We start from the raw sequence: 21415 nt of genomic DNA, 5'->3' as shown, positions 1-21415 counted from the left end.
ATGAGTGGGAGTCAATTTAACAATTTTTAATGTCCCTACCCCTAGACCAATCCGTGGGAACCACTGGTGACTAGTTCTCTTTAATATTTGAGAGGGAGTATCTGGGTACAATTCATGACCAGTGTGAACATTGAGAGAGAAACCTAGTGGAAACTGGATCACAGTTGGTTATTCCCAAACTCCCATGAGCCAGGGCATGCACAGAGGGAAGCAGTATGTGCTGAAAGGTAAATTACATCCTGTCATAATGAACACATTGCAGCTGTACATTATCTCTGTAAGTCTACTGCAGTACTATTTAGTACCTTGCAGCAGTAATTTTCTAACTGACTTCAAAGAATGGATGTCCTTTGAAAGTACCTTACTTACCCCTAGGGAGAAATGTATTGACATAAAAAGATCTAGGTCTCCGAGCCAAGATTCTAATCATGCTTAAACTTTTCCATTGGTATTGGAAGACTTGTGGGGTGCCACACAAATGTATTCTTTTCAGTGCATTTTTAGCCATGTTTGTAATAGCGTAACCTCATGGAGTTGCTGTAATTTATTATAGCTATCCTGAAATACAAATTTGCCCTTAACTTTACTTGATCACATTAACAGAGAAATAAGAGATGGCCATATTTTGTGCCTCTCAAACAACAGATAATAATAGGCCCTGCGTGGTTATGAACCAAGTCTTAGGGAGAGAATTCAGCAGGAGTTTCTCCTTTATTGAATATTCTGGAAACTGGAATGTTTATGGATGGTCTCATGAAACTGAAAAGTGAGTTATGAAGAGTGGAAAGGGTCGTCAAAAGACAGTCTATGAATGTCTGCTTTTGCCAAAGAGATATAACAAGAACTGAATTTACCCTCCCACCTGAAACAACCCAAAATCCCAGACAACATATGTGGAAGAGTGCTTTTTAAGATAACAGACATCAGGAAACGGAGAACAGTGATCTTTGAGAGCCAGGAAATAAATGAAATGAGCCCTACAATTGTCTCAGCTTACTGCCTTGAGAGGACTTCCAGGCAGCATAGAGAGGAGTGACATAGGCACATCTCAGTGACTCTCTGAGTTGAGAATTTGGATAAAAATCAGGGAGACCAAGATGGCTTTAGTTAACAGAATAAAATACTGGAGAGAAAAGGATTACAGAGAGTTAAACTCCAGAGATCTGAAAAATATAAGAGTACAGTACTACTAAAGTTTCACTTTCTGTGGTTTCAATTACCCATAGCCAACTGTGGTCTGAAAATATTAAGTGGAAAATTCCAGAAATCAACAATTAATAAGTTTTAAATTGCACACCATTTAGAGAATGTGATGAAATCTCATGCCGTACTGCTTGTATTAGTCCGTTCTCAGGCTGCTAATAAAGACATACCCCAAAGCAGGTAATTTATAAAGGAAAGAGAAGTTTAACGGACTCACGGTTCCACATGGTTGAGGAGGCCTCACAGTCATGGTGGAAGGCAAAGGAGGAGCAAAGATACATCTTACATGGTGGCAGACAAGAAAGCGTGTGCAGGGAACTGCCCATTATAAAATCATTATATCTCGTAAGACTTATTTACTGTCATGAGAAAAACTCACCCCTATAATGCAATTACCTCCCAACGGGTCCCTCCCATGACACGTGGGAGTTATGGGAGCTCTGATTCAAAATGAGATTTGGGTGGGAACACAGGCAACCGTATCACTGCTCTATTCCACCTAGGATATGAATAATCTCTTTGGCCAGCATTTTCCGCACTCTACTGGCTGTACTTGCCACCCGCCTGTCACTTAGTAGCTGTCTTGTTTATCAGATTGACTGTTGAAGTATCACAGTGCTTGCAATTAAGTACCTTTATATTACTTAACAATGGCTCCAAAGCATAAGAATGGAGATTTTGGCAATTCAGATATGCCAAAGAGAAGCCACAAAGTACTTCCTTTAAGTAAAAAGATGAAAGTTCTTGACTTAATAAGGAAAGAAAAAAAAGTTTATGCTGAGGCTGTTAAGATCTATGCTAAGAATGAAATATTCTATCAGTGAAATTGTGAAGAAGAAAAAAGAAATGTATGTGTAATACATATAGGGTTCAGTACTATCTGAGGTTTTAGGCATCCACTGGGAGTCTTAGAAAATATCCTCTGTGTGTAAAGGGAAAGTACTACACTGAGCAACCATGCAATGAGGAAACTACCTGAGGCCAGAACAGAACCATCCGAGAGGATTAGAGGGAACAGTCGTGATGTTCACAGAAGTCAGGGAAAAGTGCCTGTTCCCACTAGCCAGATTTAAATATTCATTACTTAAAGAAAATTAGCTAAAAGACTCACATTTGTCTTGCTTTAGTCATGGGGAATAATTAGCTGTAGCCTATATGCTGCTCTGGTTCTATCTATCAATCTTAAAAGCAAGACATAAAAGGGATCAAAGTGTCTCCAAGTAATTTAACTGCATCTCAGAATAAAACTCAAGGATATATATAAAGAGTACAAAAATATCAAGCACCCAACAAGGTGAAATTCACAATGTTTGGCATCCAATAAAAAATTACCAGGCATGCAAAGCAACACTACCCACAATAAAGAAAAAGCCCAACCAATTGAAACCAACCCAGAACTGAAGCAGATGTTAGAATTAGCAGACAAATACATAAAAGCAGTTCCTATAAGTGTAGCCCATATGTTCAGAAGTAGAGATATGGAAGATTATTTTTAAAGACTAAAATCAAACTTCTAAATATGAAAACTACAATATCTGATATGAGAAACACAATAGACGGTATTGACAGAATAACATTAAATGAAATTAATGGTAAATAAAGTGGGTGGAATTAGACTTTGGAGAGGAAAAGAGTAGCAAAACGATAGCAATAGAAACTACCCAAAAGGAAATAGAAAAAAAGAATAAAAACAGAATTGTAGGACACTTTCAAGTAGCCTAATAAATGTGCATTTGGAATCCCCAGGTAGAAGAGAGAGGAGGAAAAATATTTGAAAAACCAGGGGCTATAATTTTGCCAGATGATGGAAACTATAAATCCACAGATTCAAGAAGCTCAACACATTTCAAGCACAGGGAATATAAGGAAAATTATACAAAAGCATACTATAATCAGATTGCTCAAAACCAGTGATGAAGAGAAAAATTTAAAAACTGCCAGAGAAAAATTACACATATGTACAGATAAACAAATGTAAGGATGACAGTAGATTTCTTGTGAGGAACAATGCAAATGAGAAGACAGCAGAACTAAATTTTTAAATTAATGAAAGGAAAAAAAGTCAACAAAGAATTCTGTGCCTAGCAAAAAATGTTTTTCAGAAACCAAGATGTAATTAAGAAGTTTTCATTAGACATACAAAAACTTAATGAATTCATCACCAGTAGACCCACCATGCAAGAAATTTTAAGGAAAGGCAGAAGGATAATTATGCTGTATGAAAATATGGATCTGTGCAAAAGAATGAAGAGCATTAAAAATGGCAACTACATGGATAAATATATATGATTTTTCTAACTTATCTTAATGATAATTGACTAGGCAAACAAAATAATATAAATGTACTGTTTAGTTTATAACATATACAAAAATAAAATATATGACTACAGCAGCAAAAAGTCCAGTAGGGGAGAAATGGGATATCTATTGTAAGGTTCAGTATCATGCATGAGGTGTTATAAAAATCACTGGAAGATAGATTGAGGTAAATTAAGAGAATATATATTATAAACTCTAATGCAATCACTAAAACAACAAAAGAAAGATATATAGCTGATTAGTCAACAACAGATAAAATGGAATCCTAAAATAACTAATCCAAAACAAGGTAGAAAAACAGTAAGAAGGGAACAAAGAGCAAGTGAGACAAATAGAAAACAAATAGGAAGACTATAGAATTAAAACAAAGCAAATCAGTTATCACATTAAATATAAATGACTTAAACACCTTAATTAAAAGGCAGAGATTGTGAGATTGTAATATTCAAATATATTATGCCTTTATACAAAAAGACACAAATGTAAAATTCCTGACTTCACCACTATCAAATATATTAATGCAACAAAATTACACATATACCACATAAACATATACAAATAAAAACAAAAACAATCAAAAAAGGACACAAATAGCACAAAAGTAAAAGGTTGTAAATTGAGATACTGTCTTAACACTAATCAAAAGAAAGCCTGGGTGGCTATATTAATATATGACAAAGTAGATATCACAACAAAGACAGGAATAAAGAAGTTTCAGCAATAAAGAAGTTCATTTTATAATGATAATGTCCATTTATCAAGATAATGTAATCATTTTTTACATTTGTATACCAAATACTTGAAACAAACTGCAGAAACATTTTTAATTCACAATTTATTTGGAGACATTAATATGTCTTTCTCAATAATAGACTAAGTAGATATGAAAATCAGCAAGGAAACAAAGACTTGTACAATGCTGTCAATCAACTTGACATAATTGACATTCCTAGAATGCCCAACCATAGAGGAATACACATCCTTTTCAAGTGCATACAGAATATTTAGAAAGATAGACTATATTCTGGAAGAATAAATTAGTCCCAATAAATTCAAAAGGATTCAAGGCAAACAAATATGTTCACGGACCACAATAGAATTAAATTGAAAGGATGTTCGTATTATGTTGTTATTCTTTTAATATCTTTAGAAGTTTTAATAATGTTATCACTCTCATTTTTGATATGTGTAGTTTGTGTTTTCTCTCTTTTTCCCTGATCTGTATGGCTAGAAGTTAATATATTTTATTAATCACCACCATTGATATTTTCTGTTGTTTTTCTGTTTTCTATATTATTAATATCCATCTTTATTATTTCCTTTCTTCTGCATGCTAGTGGGTTTACTTTGTCTCATTCTTATAGTTTCTTACGGTGAAAGTCATCATTACTGATTTGAGATTTTTTTTCTTTTTTTGATATAGGCATTTCGTGATAATAGATTTTCTTAAGTACTGTGTTAGCATCATGATCCAAACTCTGATATGCTGCATTTTCATTCACATTCAGCTCAAAATACTTTCTAATTTCCACTTGGAATCTACATTGACCTAAGAGTTATTTAGAAGTGTAATGTTTAATTTCCAAATATTTGGGGATTTTCCAGAGGCAGGTAACATGTAAGTTCTTCCCATGTTGATCTATAGGTTCATTACAATCTCAATTAAAATCCTAGTATGCTTTTTTTGGTAGAAATTGACAAGATGATTCTAAAATTCATATAGAAATACAAAGCATCCGGAATAGACAAGGCAACTTTGAAAAAGGAAAAAGTTGGAGGACTACACAGAAGGTTTGATTACAAGACTTATTATAAAGCTACGGTAATTAAAACAGCATGGTATTGGCATCAACACCAACAAAGAAGTCAACAGAATAGCTTAGATAGTCCAAAAATGTATCTACATGTGTATGGACAATTTATTTTTAATAAAGGACAAAGAAAATTCCAAGGGAAAATGATAGTCATCAACAAATGATGATGAAATGCTTGAATATCGTATACAAAATAATGAATTTCTAACTATACTTTACATCATATACAAGCATCATCTCAAAATTTACCATAAACCTAAATGTAAATTGTAAAACTATCAGTTTCTAGTTAAGAAAATGTAAGAGAAACTCTTTTTGATCTTGGGTTAAGCAAAGATTTATTAGGCATGACCACAAAAGTACAAACCATAAAAAATAAATTGATAAATTATGCTTTATCAAAATTTTAAACTTCTTTTCTTCAAAAGCCTCTATTTGGAGAAAAAGGCAATTCACATTCTGGGAGGATATTTGCAAAGCATATATTTGTTAAACAACTGATTCATTAAATATAGATACTCAGTATTAAATAATAAGAAAACAATCCAATTAAAAACATACAAAAAAATTGAACAAACATTTCACTAGAGAAGATATACAAGTAGCAAATAAGCACATTAAAAGATCCTTGACATCATTAGGGATGTGAAAATTAAAAGCCAAATTTAAAACCTATTAAAATAAAACAAAGCTTATATGAGAGGATGTGTATATTACATCCACATAATAATTTCTTAGCTCTGCATTTCACTGTGGCTGTCAGGACACAGCTTTGTCAGTTTGTTTTCTCAGTGAGGAAATTGTATTTCTTACAACCATTCTTTCTGAATATTTCTCAAGATACTCATATTCTCCTATTTAGGATCTTAGTACAGAAAAAATGGAGGAGGCAGTGTAGCCAGTATTCTTGTTAGTTTGCATAGAACAAATAACTGTGATCAAAAGGGTTGTTGTGTACATTATAGGAATTTGCCTCTAATCATATCTAAATTATATAATTCTTCACAAGGCTGTTATCTCATGACCTTGACTTGCTACATGGCTCAGAGGGGTCACCTAAAGAAATGTATGTGTTTTTTCTTTTTTTCTTTTTTTTCCTAATTTTTTAACAATAGATGATTCCTAACAAGTTAGTTTGAAATAGAGTACATAAATAAATTTGGAATAGATAACTCTGAGCTTTTAAGATATCTTTTGTTCTATTTGAATTGATTTGCCAAGCCATTAATAAAAATGGCAGAAGGATACAACTTAACACTTGAGTTGTACTTAATTTTCATCATGTTCATATTTTTTAAAATGTTTGTTAGTTACCTCTAGGGTGAGGCATCATGACCTGCTCTTCGATGAAGCTGGTAGTGAAAGATAGAGGGGGCCTGTACAGATGTGGAGGTGTGCCCTTCTTTGCAGATCTGGGGAGAAAAGAGTCAGAGAGCAGGCTGTGGGTAGAACTGATACACATGTATGTCTTTACTAGAGATTGTTTCTGTCTTAGGTTCATTTCCAGAGATTTGAGAAACAATAAATGCTTTGTCACATGACCATTATTCAGGAGGTGTGCATTCACTGGTTATATGGACCCTGAGGGCATCGTCAGTTTTCTTATCGACATGGACACCTGTATTTCAGTTTTCTCATCTCAAGGAATCATACTCACATTATTCTTTTTTCCAAAAACAGTGTCCCCATACTACTTAGGATGATGGTTTTGGACTGTCTTTATATGCCAGAATAAAGAACTGCCCTATTTTAGATACCTCAAAACCTTCCTTTTGGTTGATGTTTCATTTTATCACTTCAGTTTTCCAGTCTCTGCTGTTTCTTCTTATAGGGCTTCCTGTTATCACTTGTTGACACTGGCTATGCACCGGTCCATGCAGAGCCATAGCAACACTTGAACACACTTACTTGTCTTCAGCAGACTCATATTTGAATTAATCTTATACCCCCTAGATGTAGAAGATGTTATGGAGAATTTTGTAATTCCTTTAATATTTTTCCCAATTGCTGAAAGATCTATTTCTTTCTAAGGAACTGTTGATGTGATTTTTGACAAAATTCTAATGGATTTACCATTCTTAGAGGATGGTGGTCTTAGTGACCATTTTTGTTCAAACTTCTAACCTAGTTTATGTTGCGTCACTACACGTAATAGAAAATGTTTGGCATTTTGAGAATTCTTGGCACAGGACTTTTTAGTGAAATTTACTTTACCATTCATCATTTTATTATTTGTATAAGAATGGTCTCATTTGGGAAACACAAAATTCCTTCATCTGGAAGCTTAGGGGATATGTGATCATTAGAAAGAGAGGCTTGCTGATTAGCCAGAAGAACTCTACACAATGGCAGAACAAGGAATTCCATATTGACAGTAAAGGAAGAGTTGATTATGCTGGAGAGGATTTATTGACACTGAAATGAGTACTTGTGACCAGTGCATAGTTTTGACTGACAGTTTACTTGTGTACAATGTGAAATATATACTGCACATACACTGGAATCCTCATATCAACTGGCCAGTTGGTGGTTTCTTCTTGAAGGAAAACCTACTTGAAAAGTCAAATTGTATCAGAAGGTTGCTGCTGAACTGAATATGTAAGGGGACTTTGTTGATGAATTGTGATCTTAAGATAGAATATCTTGAAATCTGTTTCTATCGTTGGGACGGACCTGCCATGAAGAGTGAATATGGGTCATCTTGCATGTTCTATATCCTGACAGTGCAAGAGGCACCCCGCTATGGCACCCCTTTTCTTGCCTGTTTTTCAGCCACACATTAATTCAGCCATCAGATGTGTTAATATCTTGGAGTAGATTATTATTATTTTTCACTTTCAGTCATCTTTGATTGCTTTTCTGGGCCTTAATCTTGACAATACTTCATTGTTTTTAAGGTAGATGTTCTCGATTTTTTTTCTCATTATTTTTTGTCCACTTTAGACTACCAGATTTTCACTGGCTCTACACCCCTCTGAAGGTGTGCCCAGATCATGTGATGTGTGAAATAGGCCAAGGAATGTGAACTGGGAAGACAAGCTGTTACCCTGTACTTTTCTCTCACACCCAAGACAGTGTTGCCATAGCAGTAACTCTGAATCTCTTCTCCTTACCTTAAAAATTAACCCTTTGTAACTCCAGTGCTTAACTGTTTTTAGAAATGAATCATTTGTAATATACTTCACTAGTGGTCATGCCACTGAAGTCAAAATCTGCTAATTTGCAGCAGTTTCTACATATAGTTAATCCCATCCTTTAGGTTTTAAACTTGTTTCTGTCTCAAAGGATAGTATTTCTTAGTTCTGGGAAGGTATCCTGCAGCCTTCTATATATTGACAAAAAGTAGACATTTCTTTAATGAAGGAATTGCTTTCAACATGAGAATCCAGCATCCGTGTAGGTTATTTTTCATGAGCAAAGAGGGACCAAATGTCTGGAGTGCTTTGGGTTCCAATTAAGTCATCATAAGAACACAAATTCTGACTAATACCCCATTTCCCTTAGCCATTTGTCCATGAAAACTCCTGTGGACCATTTACTTCACATATTTATGTCATGTGGAACATCAATAGTAAGGAAATGCTGCTGTTTAGCATGTGTTTTCTAAAGCATTTACAACCTTATTTTCTCAAGTAGTTTGGCAAATATCTCAACTCTCCACTCCAATGTCCCTGTCCAAGGAAAACAACAAAGAGTCAATAAATGGAGGAGAGAATTGTAATATTATTTTAGGTGTCTGTTATTCTCATGAATCTGGTTAAAACTTCACTAATTAAACTCTAAAAGGTTTTTTTGATTAAACATTTTGATTTAGATACTTCACTGTCGTTTTCTACTTAATTTTGGAAGCTGTGCTGTAGGTTGACCCAACAACAAGAGCCATTGTGAATTCAGTGATGCTTACATCCAACATAATTGGGTTTTTTTATGGATTTGGGAAAATCTATTAACCAATCCATAATATGTGAGGGGGAAGTGGCCAAACGGGATTAGCCTGAAAAAGCACCTTGTTCAATTTTTGCTATGGACTTCTGCTCTTGGGAGCATGGAAGTACAAAGCCTATTACTTACTCATGGTTCTAGCATTTCATCTGAGTCATAGTGAATCAGAACAGTTAGCACTTTTGCTTATAAATGTCCATTTCAAATCAATGCATTTTTTATATACTTTCAGGTTCAGTGAATGTCCTTGTGCTTTTCAAGGATGGTAGATAATAAATATAAAGGAATTATAAAGGAACAAGATGGCAGGTGACTACCATTGTCCTCTTGTAGATTTTTGTGTCTTGAAATTCACGTTTGTAGTATACAAACGTGATACATATGGTATATGAATCATATATGATATATCTGATATATGATGCATATATGACATATAACATGTAAAATATATTTATATATCATATATACAACATATTCCCTATATATTATACCCTATATAATATATAACCTATATGATAAACTATATTACATATATCTTAAATCATATATACATATACGCATGTGTCCCTATCTAAGGAAAACAACAAAAAATCCATAGAGGAGAGAATTGTAATACTATTTTTTGGTGTCTGTCATTCTCATGCATCTAGCTAAAACTTCACTAATTAAACTCTAAAAGGTTTTTTGGTTAAACATTTTGATCTGGATACTTCACTGTCATTTTCTACTTAATTTTGGAAGCTGTGCTGTAGGTTGAACCAACAACAAGAGTTATTGTGAATTCAGCGATGCTTAAATCCAACATAATTGGTTTTTTTTTTTAATGGACTGAGGGAAAATCTATTAACAAATCCATAATATGTGGATTATATTAGTATTATATATTATATGATATATGAGATTGATGGGTTTAAATAAATTGTGTTGTACTAAGGGAAATTTCTAACATCAATTCTTATTTATTATATAGGTGTTTAGATCCCAGTCTCTTACCAAATAACTACATATTAGAAATATCAAATAAAAGTATATAGTGAACTCTTTGTTAATGATAAAATTAGACTTTCTGAACAACTTTTCCCTTGCAGTTATTGCTACATAAGCTTTTATTGTTTCACTCTGTCTTCTAGATACTCTGTGAAACTATTAATGTACCACTGTATTTGTAAAGGACTCTGGTTTGACAGAGGGAATTAGAATTTTGTAACTACAGGGCAAGGTGTGATTTTTCTTTTTTCCTTAATACTGATGTCTAGGATGTTTAAAATAAAACTTAGTAATCATGAAATAAAGATTTTCTTCTAGAAAAATGATATTTTGTCAGATTCTGTGCAAGGGATTTGAGAAACACAAGTAACAATACATTTGCCAAAAGAAACTCTATTAACATTATAAAAATTATTTAAAATAACAGGTACCTTTGAAGTAAATATGTGCCAAAGGCAGAACCTACCACTGTCTACATTGGTAATGTCATTTCTTGTCTAGACACCCACATGCTCAAAAAAGCTATTAAAATGCAATATTCAGCAAGTATTCAAGCTTCCCCCCTTTGCATTTTTTCTTAGCATTCTCCACTGATGGGCACCCTGCTCTCTGAGTGACAAGATCTACGTTTCTTAAGTATTAGCCCCCTACAATATATGCTATTTTTATTCTATGCCCTGGAGCCATAGTGAAAACATGAGAAAATGTTTGTTTTTCTCATTCATTTAGAATCTTTTCTGCTTTTCCTGAACTAACAAAATTGAGAAAAAAGTGAAGAGTAGTCAGAATGTTTCAGGTCTAAAATCCAAGCCTCACTTACTTGATCTGAAGGACTTTCTTTATGGTCCTCGGCTTCTTCCTGACTTCACAGATTCAAAGACTGATCAGAAACAAAACTCTTTTGCGCAGACATGTGTGCTTACCTGTACCCTCACCTGCACCTCTGTGAATCAGGAATGTTGACTTACCATCAGAGGAGTTGTAGGAGTTACATATGCCTGACTTTTACTTGTCTGCTAAAAGTGGGCCAGGTCTTGAGGGCATTTAGAGAGTTCAGTGTTTTAATAGTTTTATTTGTGTTAATGTGCTACATTCTTAAAACAGAGCATGATAGCAGTAAGATACCTTGGGCAGTGTGGGACAGAAGAACAGAGACAGTTGTTCACATATTTTATGTTTGGAAAGAAAGACCATGCTAAATGAAAGAGAGAAAGCAACAAGGGTAGAGAGGAAGAGTTTAACATCATTGTTATTTTCAGTGGTAGCACAGATGCAATGGAGCAAAAGGAAAGACAAAGAGGGAAAGGGTTGGACTTAAGAACTATTAGGTTGCTGCAAAGTAGATGTGGTTTTTGCCATTGAAAGTAATGGTAAAGACCGCAATTACTTTTGCACTAACCTAACCGTTCCCTTCTTGTACTGTCCTTATTCTGTATTTGATCTGTGTGTTTGGATCAAATGGGTAAATTTTAGGAGTTAATGACATAGGCAAGGTTTTAAGAAGTTACGTTCCCACAAATGTCATCTGTCTGTCTATGTATCTATGTATGTATGTATGTATCTATCTATCTATCTATCTATCTATCTATCTATCTATCTATCTATCTATCTATCTATCTGGTTTATCTATCTATGTGTCTGTCTATCTGTCCTTCTGTTTTATTTTTCTGTGCTGGAATAATACATGATGAGAGGATTTTGTCTTAGCAGAGCTGTAGCATGGATATTATTTGTAGTGAAAATTCATTTAGAATAATCCTATTATAATCATATGCTCTATTGTTTAGGGCAAGGAGAAAGCAGGCACATGTTGAAAATAACCCTTTAAAATAGCTGTCATGTACTTGTGACCTAGGACAATTAAATCCATACCTGGATAAAGCCTAACAGATAACTCTAAAATTGTTTTTTCTTAGTGTTTTCTTCTTATTAAAAAAAAAAAAAAAAAAAAAGGACCCATTCATATGTCCAATAGAAGTCTTACATGACATTTAAAATTGGTTTTGGTTTCTCTACACTTATTATTCATTTCATTTTCTTTTTCTATTTAGAGTTTTATAACTTGTCAGGTGAGTGCTGTACCACTTTGCTGTTTTTGTAGAAAGTCGACTCCATAGGGAGGCAGCTACGGTACAGAGTTCCTAGGACCTGAAAATCTGGTTTTGAATCCCAGCTCTCTCTTCAGCCAAGTCAGCTTACTTTTTTGAGTTGAGGTTATAGTTGAATCAGGCTGAAACATCAAATCCAAGAAAAATGAAAGAGAAATGCATTTAAAATATTTTTTAAGCCCAGTGACAAATTATTATGAGGGCTGCCTCATTGACACTCCATTTGTGATCCAGGAATAAACATTATAATGGATAAACACATTTTTAGAATCAAGTCATGTTAACTTGAACTTCAATCTTCTTCTAAAACTAATCATCTTTAAATCACATGGTTTTAAGACCTATATCCAGCATCTGCACTTACCTGTGGGAGTAGCGTGGTACCATAAATAAGGCCACATTGTTTTAAGTCCATCTCCCAATTTTCTAAATGAAGTTGCTGAAACATGATTGTGTGCTCCCATAGACTAAATACATTTCTGTGAATTCATATACCATGTATTTGCACTTCAGGATTTAAAGTCCTCACAGCTTTACCTTGTGAGATATAAAAAGTCTTGGGTAAAAGGACAAGCACTTAAATATATTTTCTTGAATTATTCCAAGATGTGGCAAGAAAGTTTCCATTTCAATTCATCAGTCACTTTTAAAGAAGTGGAAGGATTTAACTACTTTTTGTGGCCTTCAAAAAGTCATGCATCCCAGTTACACACAGAGTGGCCTATTAACACTTTGTCTTCAGGGTCCTCATTTTCATATACTTTGTAGTCTTGCTGATGCTTATTTAATTTCAGTTGATATTGAAAACAAATACATAAAACCAAAACACAATGAAAGACAGGATGTGGAGTGAAAAGAGGACCAGGCCTGATTTACAAACCAGGTCAAAGCTGCCTGGATAGCAGGTGTTCCTTCTCTGTGAGATTAGCTCCATAGAAAGCCATCCATAATTGAGCTTCTTCATAGGGAATGTAAATATTTTGATATATCATACCTTACTATTGAATAAAATATATAATTAGGGTATTTATTATTTTCTTTTAAATATTTGTTTCATGCTGTGAAAGTCAAAATTAGAAAACAGGTGGAGGGAAACCTCCCATTCATCACCAAACCTTATCAGTCCCATCTTTCTCATGCTTATTCAATTCTCTTCTTTTTCATTAAAAAAAAAATTGTTGGGCATATACTATGTGTCAGGCACTGCACTACATGCAAGAAGTGTTATAAACAGGTATTTTCCCTGTTCTCAAAGAGTCAGCAGTCTGGATTGGAATATTATTTTGCAGATAGCTATGACATAGGACCTTAGGGTATTTCTTAAGTGCCTTAAGAAATTCACAAACAGAAGTTACTTTTAAAGGGCATATATTTGGGAAGGCCAGGAATGATCACACAGTCAGCAGGTCACAGACCCAGCTATAGAACATATGCTTCTTGTTCTTTTATTGCTGGTTGTATTTAATGATAATGAACACAGGCACAGCTTAAACACACAAACTTCTTTTATTCACCCTTTCCCTTCACCCCTTGACCCAAAGCTGGAGGGGAGGATGGAGATCCACAGCCAGATAGAACACTCCACCTTCTCACCCATAAGCAGTGATTAGAAATGGAGGAATATCTCCTTTTAACAGCCTTTGGATTTCATTAAGACCCTAGATAGACCTCTTTCCATCTCTGGGACCCAGCAGTCTGGACCGTGGGTCTCCGCTAACCCAGTCTGCAGGAGGTTCATCACTCTCCCTGTTGGCCAGGTGGGGCTCACTGAGTTAAATAGTGGTCCTTATCAGCTGTCCCCAGCTATCTGTCTCTAGCTTCCTTCCAACCAATGAGTCTGTTACTAAAAAATCAAACCCAAACTTCTGTCACCCTAACAAAATTGGGCTTTACATTTGAGGGTCAGGGAACATCTCTGAAGGTGGTTAGTATTATGATGACTCTCTAAAAGAAGCCTCATACCATATGATCCCAACTTCATAATGGCAGGGTCAGAATACTAAGGACAAAGTCCATTGCAATTCCCATGTGGACCAAACTGTGCATAGACTATCAGCATCAATGGGAAATTTCTCATCCTTGATTTCAGCTTTTGTTTCACCTCCTTCTCTCATTGGCAAGTTTATCAGTGCTTGTATTGGAGTAAAGTGATTGGTCTGAAGCCTCACTTTTGTCTGTTATTTCTCTCAAATAGGTGAAGGTGTTAATGGAGAGTAAACATAATGAACAATCAAGAACATAATAAAGTTAGAGGAACAGCAGGAAGGTTGGATCAATGGCCCCTGGAAAATTGAGAATTGACTGTAATTACAATAGATCAGAAGGAGTTCTCCTATCTCCCAATGAGTTTTCTGCTAAATTCACCTAAATCTTAGGAGAGTATCTTAGTCTTTAAAGTTGAATGGGAAACTTTCCTTGTCCTGTAAAGCCTTCTAACATCTCTGTAGATAATGGTGTTACCCTTCTTAAAGTCCAAGCCCACTGGAGCCCTGCATAGGAGGGAACACTTTCTAACTATAAGGCATGATGACTTGCAGAGCATGCAATGCCAATTGGAAGAAATAATATGGTGGTTTTGTTGTGGCTGTTGTTTTAAATTGTGCCTAAGACCTTTGAAGTTACATGGGGTAGAGCATACCAGTTGAAAAAAATGCAATATTTTCTATTTTCGTTAACTTAGTCCTGTTTCCATCTTTGTCATCTTCCTCCACCCCCTTGCTCTGAGTCCAGTGGAGAACTCAGGTGATTCACCCATCTGCACAATGATTTTGGCTAGGATACATCTTGCTTTAAATGTCTCTGGGAAACTTCTGAGGATGGGGCAAGAATTCTGAGAGAGGTGCATTGCTTGTGATATGAAAACAGTTGGGATTAGATGAATCTGATTTCTTCCAATCCCACTGACCCTTGAGACAGATTGACCAGATCTGGCAACAAAACTGTCATCTCCATTGCAAAAGAAGGTGGCTTACTATCCCTATTGCATGACCAAATGTTTGCTAATCTAGTTTATAGCAACTATTAAGATTTCAAATGTACTACTGATATTACAGTTTTGCACTGAGATTTTCCCCTTATGGATAGAACAAATCTTGTTACAAGGGACATAGCAATGACTAGTATGGAAATGTTTAATTGGTTCTCACATTTTTTTGTCCCCTAGATTTTCTTTTCCTCAGACTTGGAGGGTGGAGGTGGGGGGGAAAGGCAGCATTGACTCTTTTCTTTTTCTTTTTCTTTTTTCCAGATTCAGAAGAGTAAAAAAGACCTCATAGACAATAAAAGAGGCTGCCAATGTCTTGCATCATTCTAGCTGAGCTTCTTCATTCTCCTTCTTCCACAAAGACCCATATCTGGAGAAGGTGTACAACTTTCACACACAAGCCCCCACCCCCGACCCTTTGCCTTCTCTCACACCATCTCCTCCCAGGGGATGACTCTTTGGGGGTTGGTTTGAGGTCTTAGAACTCTGGGGGACATTCCCCTGAGCAAACCAAACAACTTGAGATTTTTACTCATACAGAAACAAAACATGAAGGGACATCCTCAAAATCCTTTGCTAATGACCTGGCTTTCAAGGCACCTGTCTGGCCTGATAAGAATGGACATCCTGGATATGCTGGGAGAGGCCTGAAAAAAGCCACACACACAGTAATTGCTATTTTATGACTGTCGATGCCATTACTTTAAATGTTGTCATTTTTGCACTGGCTACTGACGATACAGCCATGCTGACATTCATCACAGCAAAGATGATGATTCCAGTCTCTGGTTCCTTTCCTGTCAGGAACATTTGTTTTCTCCAATTTCCTTTCAGACTTAAAATTGTTCTTATGCTTTCTTTCCCATTTGTATAATACAGAATTCTGTTTGTTTTCTAAAAATGATTATTCCATAGGAATCTTTATTTGATGGCTAATTTATTGCATATGTTCATTCATTAGTATAAACCTGAATGTTTAGCTGATGACCATACTGTTGAGTGGGAACCCATTGTTTTCACTGGTAGCATCCGTAACTAAGTGGTTACTGCAATTTTTACCACTGGCTGGCCATCTTCTTTTGGATATCTGTGGTTTCACTTCATCACTCTTCTTTTTATTCAGTAAAGTGCTAAGGGAATTAGTGTCAGGGAGATATAGCAGATAATTCTTTGCATTTTAGTGAGTTTTTGAAAATACAAGATAGAAGTGGATTAATAGCATGAATCAAAAATAAGAATAGTAGATGTAGCATGGAAAGAGAATAACACTGCAGCCCCCTTGAGATCAAATTACACGTGGGATCTAAGGGAGTGCCAGTAAAGGGTGATTTTATGAGTCTGATGTGATTTAGATAAAAGTGATTCTTAAAATGTGGTTGTTGGTCACACAGGAATCTCTGTGTCCTTCCCAAGAGTAAAGCACATGAATATGCTGGTGATGAAGTGGGGATTAGTACTAGAAAGAAAGAGAGCTAGGCAATAGGTTTAAGTGTATTCCCTACTACAGATTTAATTTATACATGAAAAAGCACAAGAAGAGACATTTAAACATCCTTTTATTACTAAGGTGAAATGTTGGCATTTTTTCAGGCAGAAAGAAAGAGACTGTATGTGGTCTTCCAGGACCTTTGCCTCGCCAAAATGTTCCCCAACAGAAAGATTTGAAGAAATTTGTAGTAGAGAATACACAACAGCATGCTGATGTTTGAACAGATTTCTTCTGTCAACTTTATATTTTGCCTTGGAGAAACACTTAGATTTTTCTGTTGTGCTCCCTGTGTTCATAACAATGACCTCACCACATAACGTGGCCACAAATTCAGATGACTTCAGGGGTCTAGCAGGTCAAGTAAATGAATAAAGCAAGCCATGTAATATCACAGTCATTGTGGTAAATGGCAGTTCATGGAGGGCCTTTGTATCAGTAAGAGAAGAAGAAGCAATGGGGACTGAGAGAAATTGGGGAGGGTGGGTGCTGTCAAAACAGGGTAGTTGGTAGGCAGCTACTGAATTTGAGCTGTGTGGGGATGGGGGTCCTAGATACCTAGGATTTGAAATAAGCTCTCTCCAAATTTTTACATATTGACAACTCAAAAACTTACACTGTGCTAATCAAATGAAACCTGCCTGTGAGCTGCATTCAATCCATGGGACATCAGTTTGCAAACTGTGTGCTTGGAGGTGGTATGATTTTGTATTGAAATTAAATATAACAAAGAGTATGTCAATTTTTGACCTTGGAACCTGGACCTTTTACCTCATTTATATTCTGTATTTTTATATGTGGAGCTTTTTGGCCAGTCAAAATAGAAAGTCTGCAGCTTCCATTTTATAATCTAACAAGCAACAAGAAACGACATTTGAAAAAGATACAGGAATATAGCCATTTTTTGCTAGCACCAATAAAAATTGAAATGTTTTTCATTTGCTTTAAGTTATTAATCGGCTGAAAAAGAATGGAAAGAGAATTTCATTCCATACAGAACTTCACCTAAAACTCTCAGTGAAGCAAAACAAAACTCCATGTAACTCACTCTTAGCTTTAAATCTTTAAAAGGTGTTTTGAAGGGATATCAAGTAAAAATGCAAAGTTATCTATTAAAAATACAAAATGCTATATTATATGATGCTATGAATTGATACTGGAGCTGATAAAACATTAAAGTAATTATTCCAAATCAGTGCTGACTGCAAGAGCAATATTTCCAAAGCCCTAGCTTATTTTCTGGGGTCTTTTAATTTTCTTAAAACAGCTTTCTTCAAGTTGAGCAACAATTTGGGACAAACATTCTGTTGCACAGATGACGGCATCTTACTCTGGTTGACACACACAGAGCAAGGACTTACACACCTGAATTGACCAGTATGTGGGGACAGCAATAGGGACAGACCTACCACAGACAAAACCACGCACTCTACACATCCCTGGGTAAAATGTGACAAATTGAGTTAGCCCTTGAATTTGGGTCCCCATGTCACCAAATAGCGCTACATTTAAGTTGTGTTAATGTGGTACATTTCAGTGGCATAATGACCCATTCTTATGGAGGACTTTGTTCCATGTTTTATTTGTGCCAATCTTTCTTAGGTTATGAGCCCTATTAGTTTACGGCAGCAGGCAAGAGACCTGTTTCTAACCCATTACATTCAAATGGACTTTCTTCCACTGTCCATTTCATTTTTGGAGCTTTTAAAAACTACTGAAAACATTTGACAGGATCCCATTGTGGATCTGATATACTTAAACAGTAAAATGATATCTAAACATCTGAAAGCCAAAGAATAACCTAGAGCACATGTTTATTTATTTGTAGAATTTAAGCCATTGTATTATATTTGCCACTTGGAACCATGCCTTTGGATACAAAAGTGTAAAGTAAAAAGCAACGTTATCATGGGATGTGAGACAGTAATCCAAAAGTTGGAGACCAATTTTTGTTATCCATATTTTGGAAGTATGGATACTGTTTATTTTAATATCACTTCTGTCATATTCCCAAATCCACTTCTGCATGTTCCCAAGCAGAAGTGGATTAAGATATCTATCTATCTATCTAATCTATCTATCTAAGTCACTTTTCCTTAGATAGATAGATTAGATAGATAGATAGATAGATAGATAGATAGATAGATAGATAGAAATATAATATAATATAATATAATATAATATATTTTCTTCTTTTTTAACCTATGAGCAGAGACTTTGATGATGGAAATTGCTTTGTAACATTCCCCACAGAGCCTAGGAAAAACAATAGGAAACAAAGCATGAAATCTTTTTCTCATAGTGAAATAAAGAAGATTCTAAGATTGGAAGTCTGTATATGTAGTGTTCTATCCCAAATAAAGAGAATTTAGGGAATTCAGGAAACATTTTGTTTTTCCTAATTGGAAACTTTGTTCTGATTCTGAGATGCCCACACACCCCACAGGAGATGCAGTGCTGGCCCACCACAGTGCTTGGAACACGGTCAGCATTCAGGAAACACATTCGAAATCATCTAACTGAATTCCACTATCCACTTGTGAATGCAAACAAAATTCAAATTTCCCTGAAAATTTATTCAACTTCTCCTATATGCCAAGTACACTGCTAAAGGCTTATCTTCTAAGTATATGCAGGCATACCCTACTCACACAAATAGTTTATTATAAGAGATGGGAAACTGCAGGTAATTTGGGAGAAATTGTCAGCCAAATTTATGAAAAAAATAAAAATTCTCTGTGGCCTCTTGACTTAAGAAAAAACAAAACAAAACAAAACAATAAAACCGGGTTTATCTGAGAATGTCTTTCCAAAAGGGAAGATGACACCAATCTATATAAAACATCAGTGGATTTACTGAGAATCCAAGTGGAAACCTTTAAAACCTTAAACAGACCCACCTAAAGCAAATAGGAGATTCTCTGTGTACAGCATGAGGAATCACTGCATAGTTCTGCTCCACCAATAATGTGATCTGGTACAGCACCACACCGTGGCAAAGTTAGATGTTAAAGAATATAATGATGCAATAACGATGTTATATTGGATCTTATTCATGAACAAATGGAAAGTAATACTTATAATTTATCAACTGTGATCATGATTAAAGGCCTCATTATCACTAGAAAATGAACTTAATGAAAAAAATTGTAATGAGCAGTGACAATATTCCTATAAAACCTCCCTCTGGGAATCAAGAGACATATTACCTCCCAAGGCCAGATTTTAGTTTTTAAGGTTTCCTCTCTCTCACCAAAGACACTGGTGGGCACGGAGGTGACACTAGAATTAGAATGTTACCAGAGTCATTTACATTAGACAGTTTATCTGAGCATGAACATGTTCCCAGGGAGATTAGAAAAATGTGAAGCAGGCCTCTAAAGATTCTCCTTGGACATTTGTAAAAAGACTGGCTGCTTCTCCAGGAATGTCTGAATTAAGCAAGAATTGCGCCACTGAAAAAGCATCTTGTTTTTATATTGAACAAGGAACGATTGTGCAGTGGATGACCTGGACTGAAAGATGTATGATGGTCAAGTTTAAACCCTATTAATTCCTGATTGTTTTCTTCAATACCCCCACCCTACTCATTTTTTTTGAAAATATTGCCAGACATATTTGGCATGAATTCATGTTTATTCTGGCTTCTGTTCCCAAGCAGAAGTGGATTAACCCTGGCAATGGCTGGCTTCACTAACTACTTGCACCCAGCCTGGGCCGCCATCTGCTCAGCCAGGAGAAGCAGGGAGTGGGGTATGGGCCCTTTCGTTTCGCTCAGGGCACTCATGCAGTCTCCCCTGAGGAGACCTTCTCCCCCTTAGGGGGTGAATGCTGGCTGTTGCAGGCCAGAGGCAGTGCCAACTGGAGACACATCCTCTCAGCTTTGGTCAGGTTCAGCCATGATTCCTGAACCTCACCCATGTATTCTTCATGAGTGCTGGCTTCTGAACCTACAGGAGCATTTCTCAGTCAGTTTATGGTGCAGGGTAATTCATTTAAAATAAAGCTCATTAAAACCCAATGGCTATAGAATGGGTTTTAAATAGATTGCCCTGGAGATACATCATTGTAGAGTCTTTGCTTCCCTCTCATGACCTATCTTGGAGTAGAATTTGTGTACTACTGTCCTTGTCTTTGAGTGGGTATATGTGTTATGGTACAGAAACATAGTCACATATTATATTAATATATACAGATGGATAGGAAAAACCTATAGCCATAGGTATCATCCAATAACTCTAGAGGTAGAACTATAGAGTATACATTTCCTTTTTTCTTGCTTTGATGATATTTTTATACAATTTTATATGCTGTAAAATTTTCAGAAATATATTTGCTATTTTCATTTGTAGAGCTTGGTTAGGTTTTTATCAGCTCTTGTGCCCACTGTACAACCAGATTCCCCCCATCTAATTCAAATGTCTTACCTTTTTCAAACTCTTTCCTTTATGTTTTCCTTTTTTTTCCTCCCATTTTTCTACCCTTCACAAATTCCTTCTTTTGCTTCTGCCCAGGTAACCCATTCTGCTTGCAGTATCATTTTAGCACGTTCAAACACAAAATAATGGGAAAA

At 35.6% G+C, this 21415-nt stretch overlaps 1 protein-coding gene across 4 annotated transcripts in view; it reads left to right on the top strand.

The window, feature by feature from the left end:
- PDE1C (phosphodiesterase 1C) overlaps nt 1-21415 on the top strand; it is a 579473-nt gene that overhangs the window by 522931 nt on the left and 35127 nt on the right. Inside the window, exon 18 of one of the 4 annotated variants that reach the window (XM_023186043.1) lies at nt 15621-16234. The exons of the other annotated variants lie outside the window; for them this stretch is intronic. Coding sequence (XP_023041811.1) covers nt 15621-15634 — 14 coding nt within the window. The 3' untranslated portion in view covers nt 15635-16234. Of the gene's footprint in view, nt 1-15620; nt 16235-21415 lie in introns of those variants that run through there. 4 annotated transcript variants of the gene reach the window in all.

Source organism: Piliocolobus tephrosceles, chromosome 8 (assembly GCF_002776525.5).
Source record: "Piliocolobus tephrosceles isolate RC106 chromosome 8, ASM277652v3, whole genome shotgun sequence".
Classification (NCBI taxonomy): Eukaryota; Metazoa; Chordata; class Mammalia; order Primates; family Cercopithecidae; genus Piliocolobus; species Piliocolobus tephrosceles.
The sequence above is the reverse complement of the archived record's forward strand: the minus strand, read 5'-3'. Positions and strand labels throughout refer to the sequence as shown.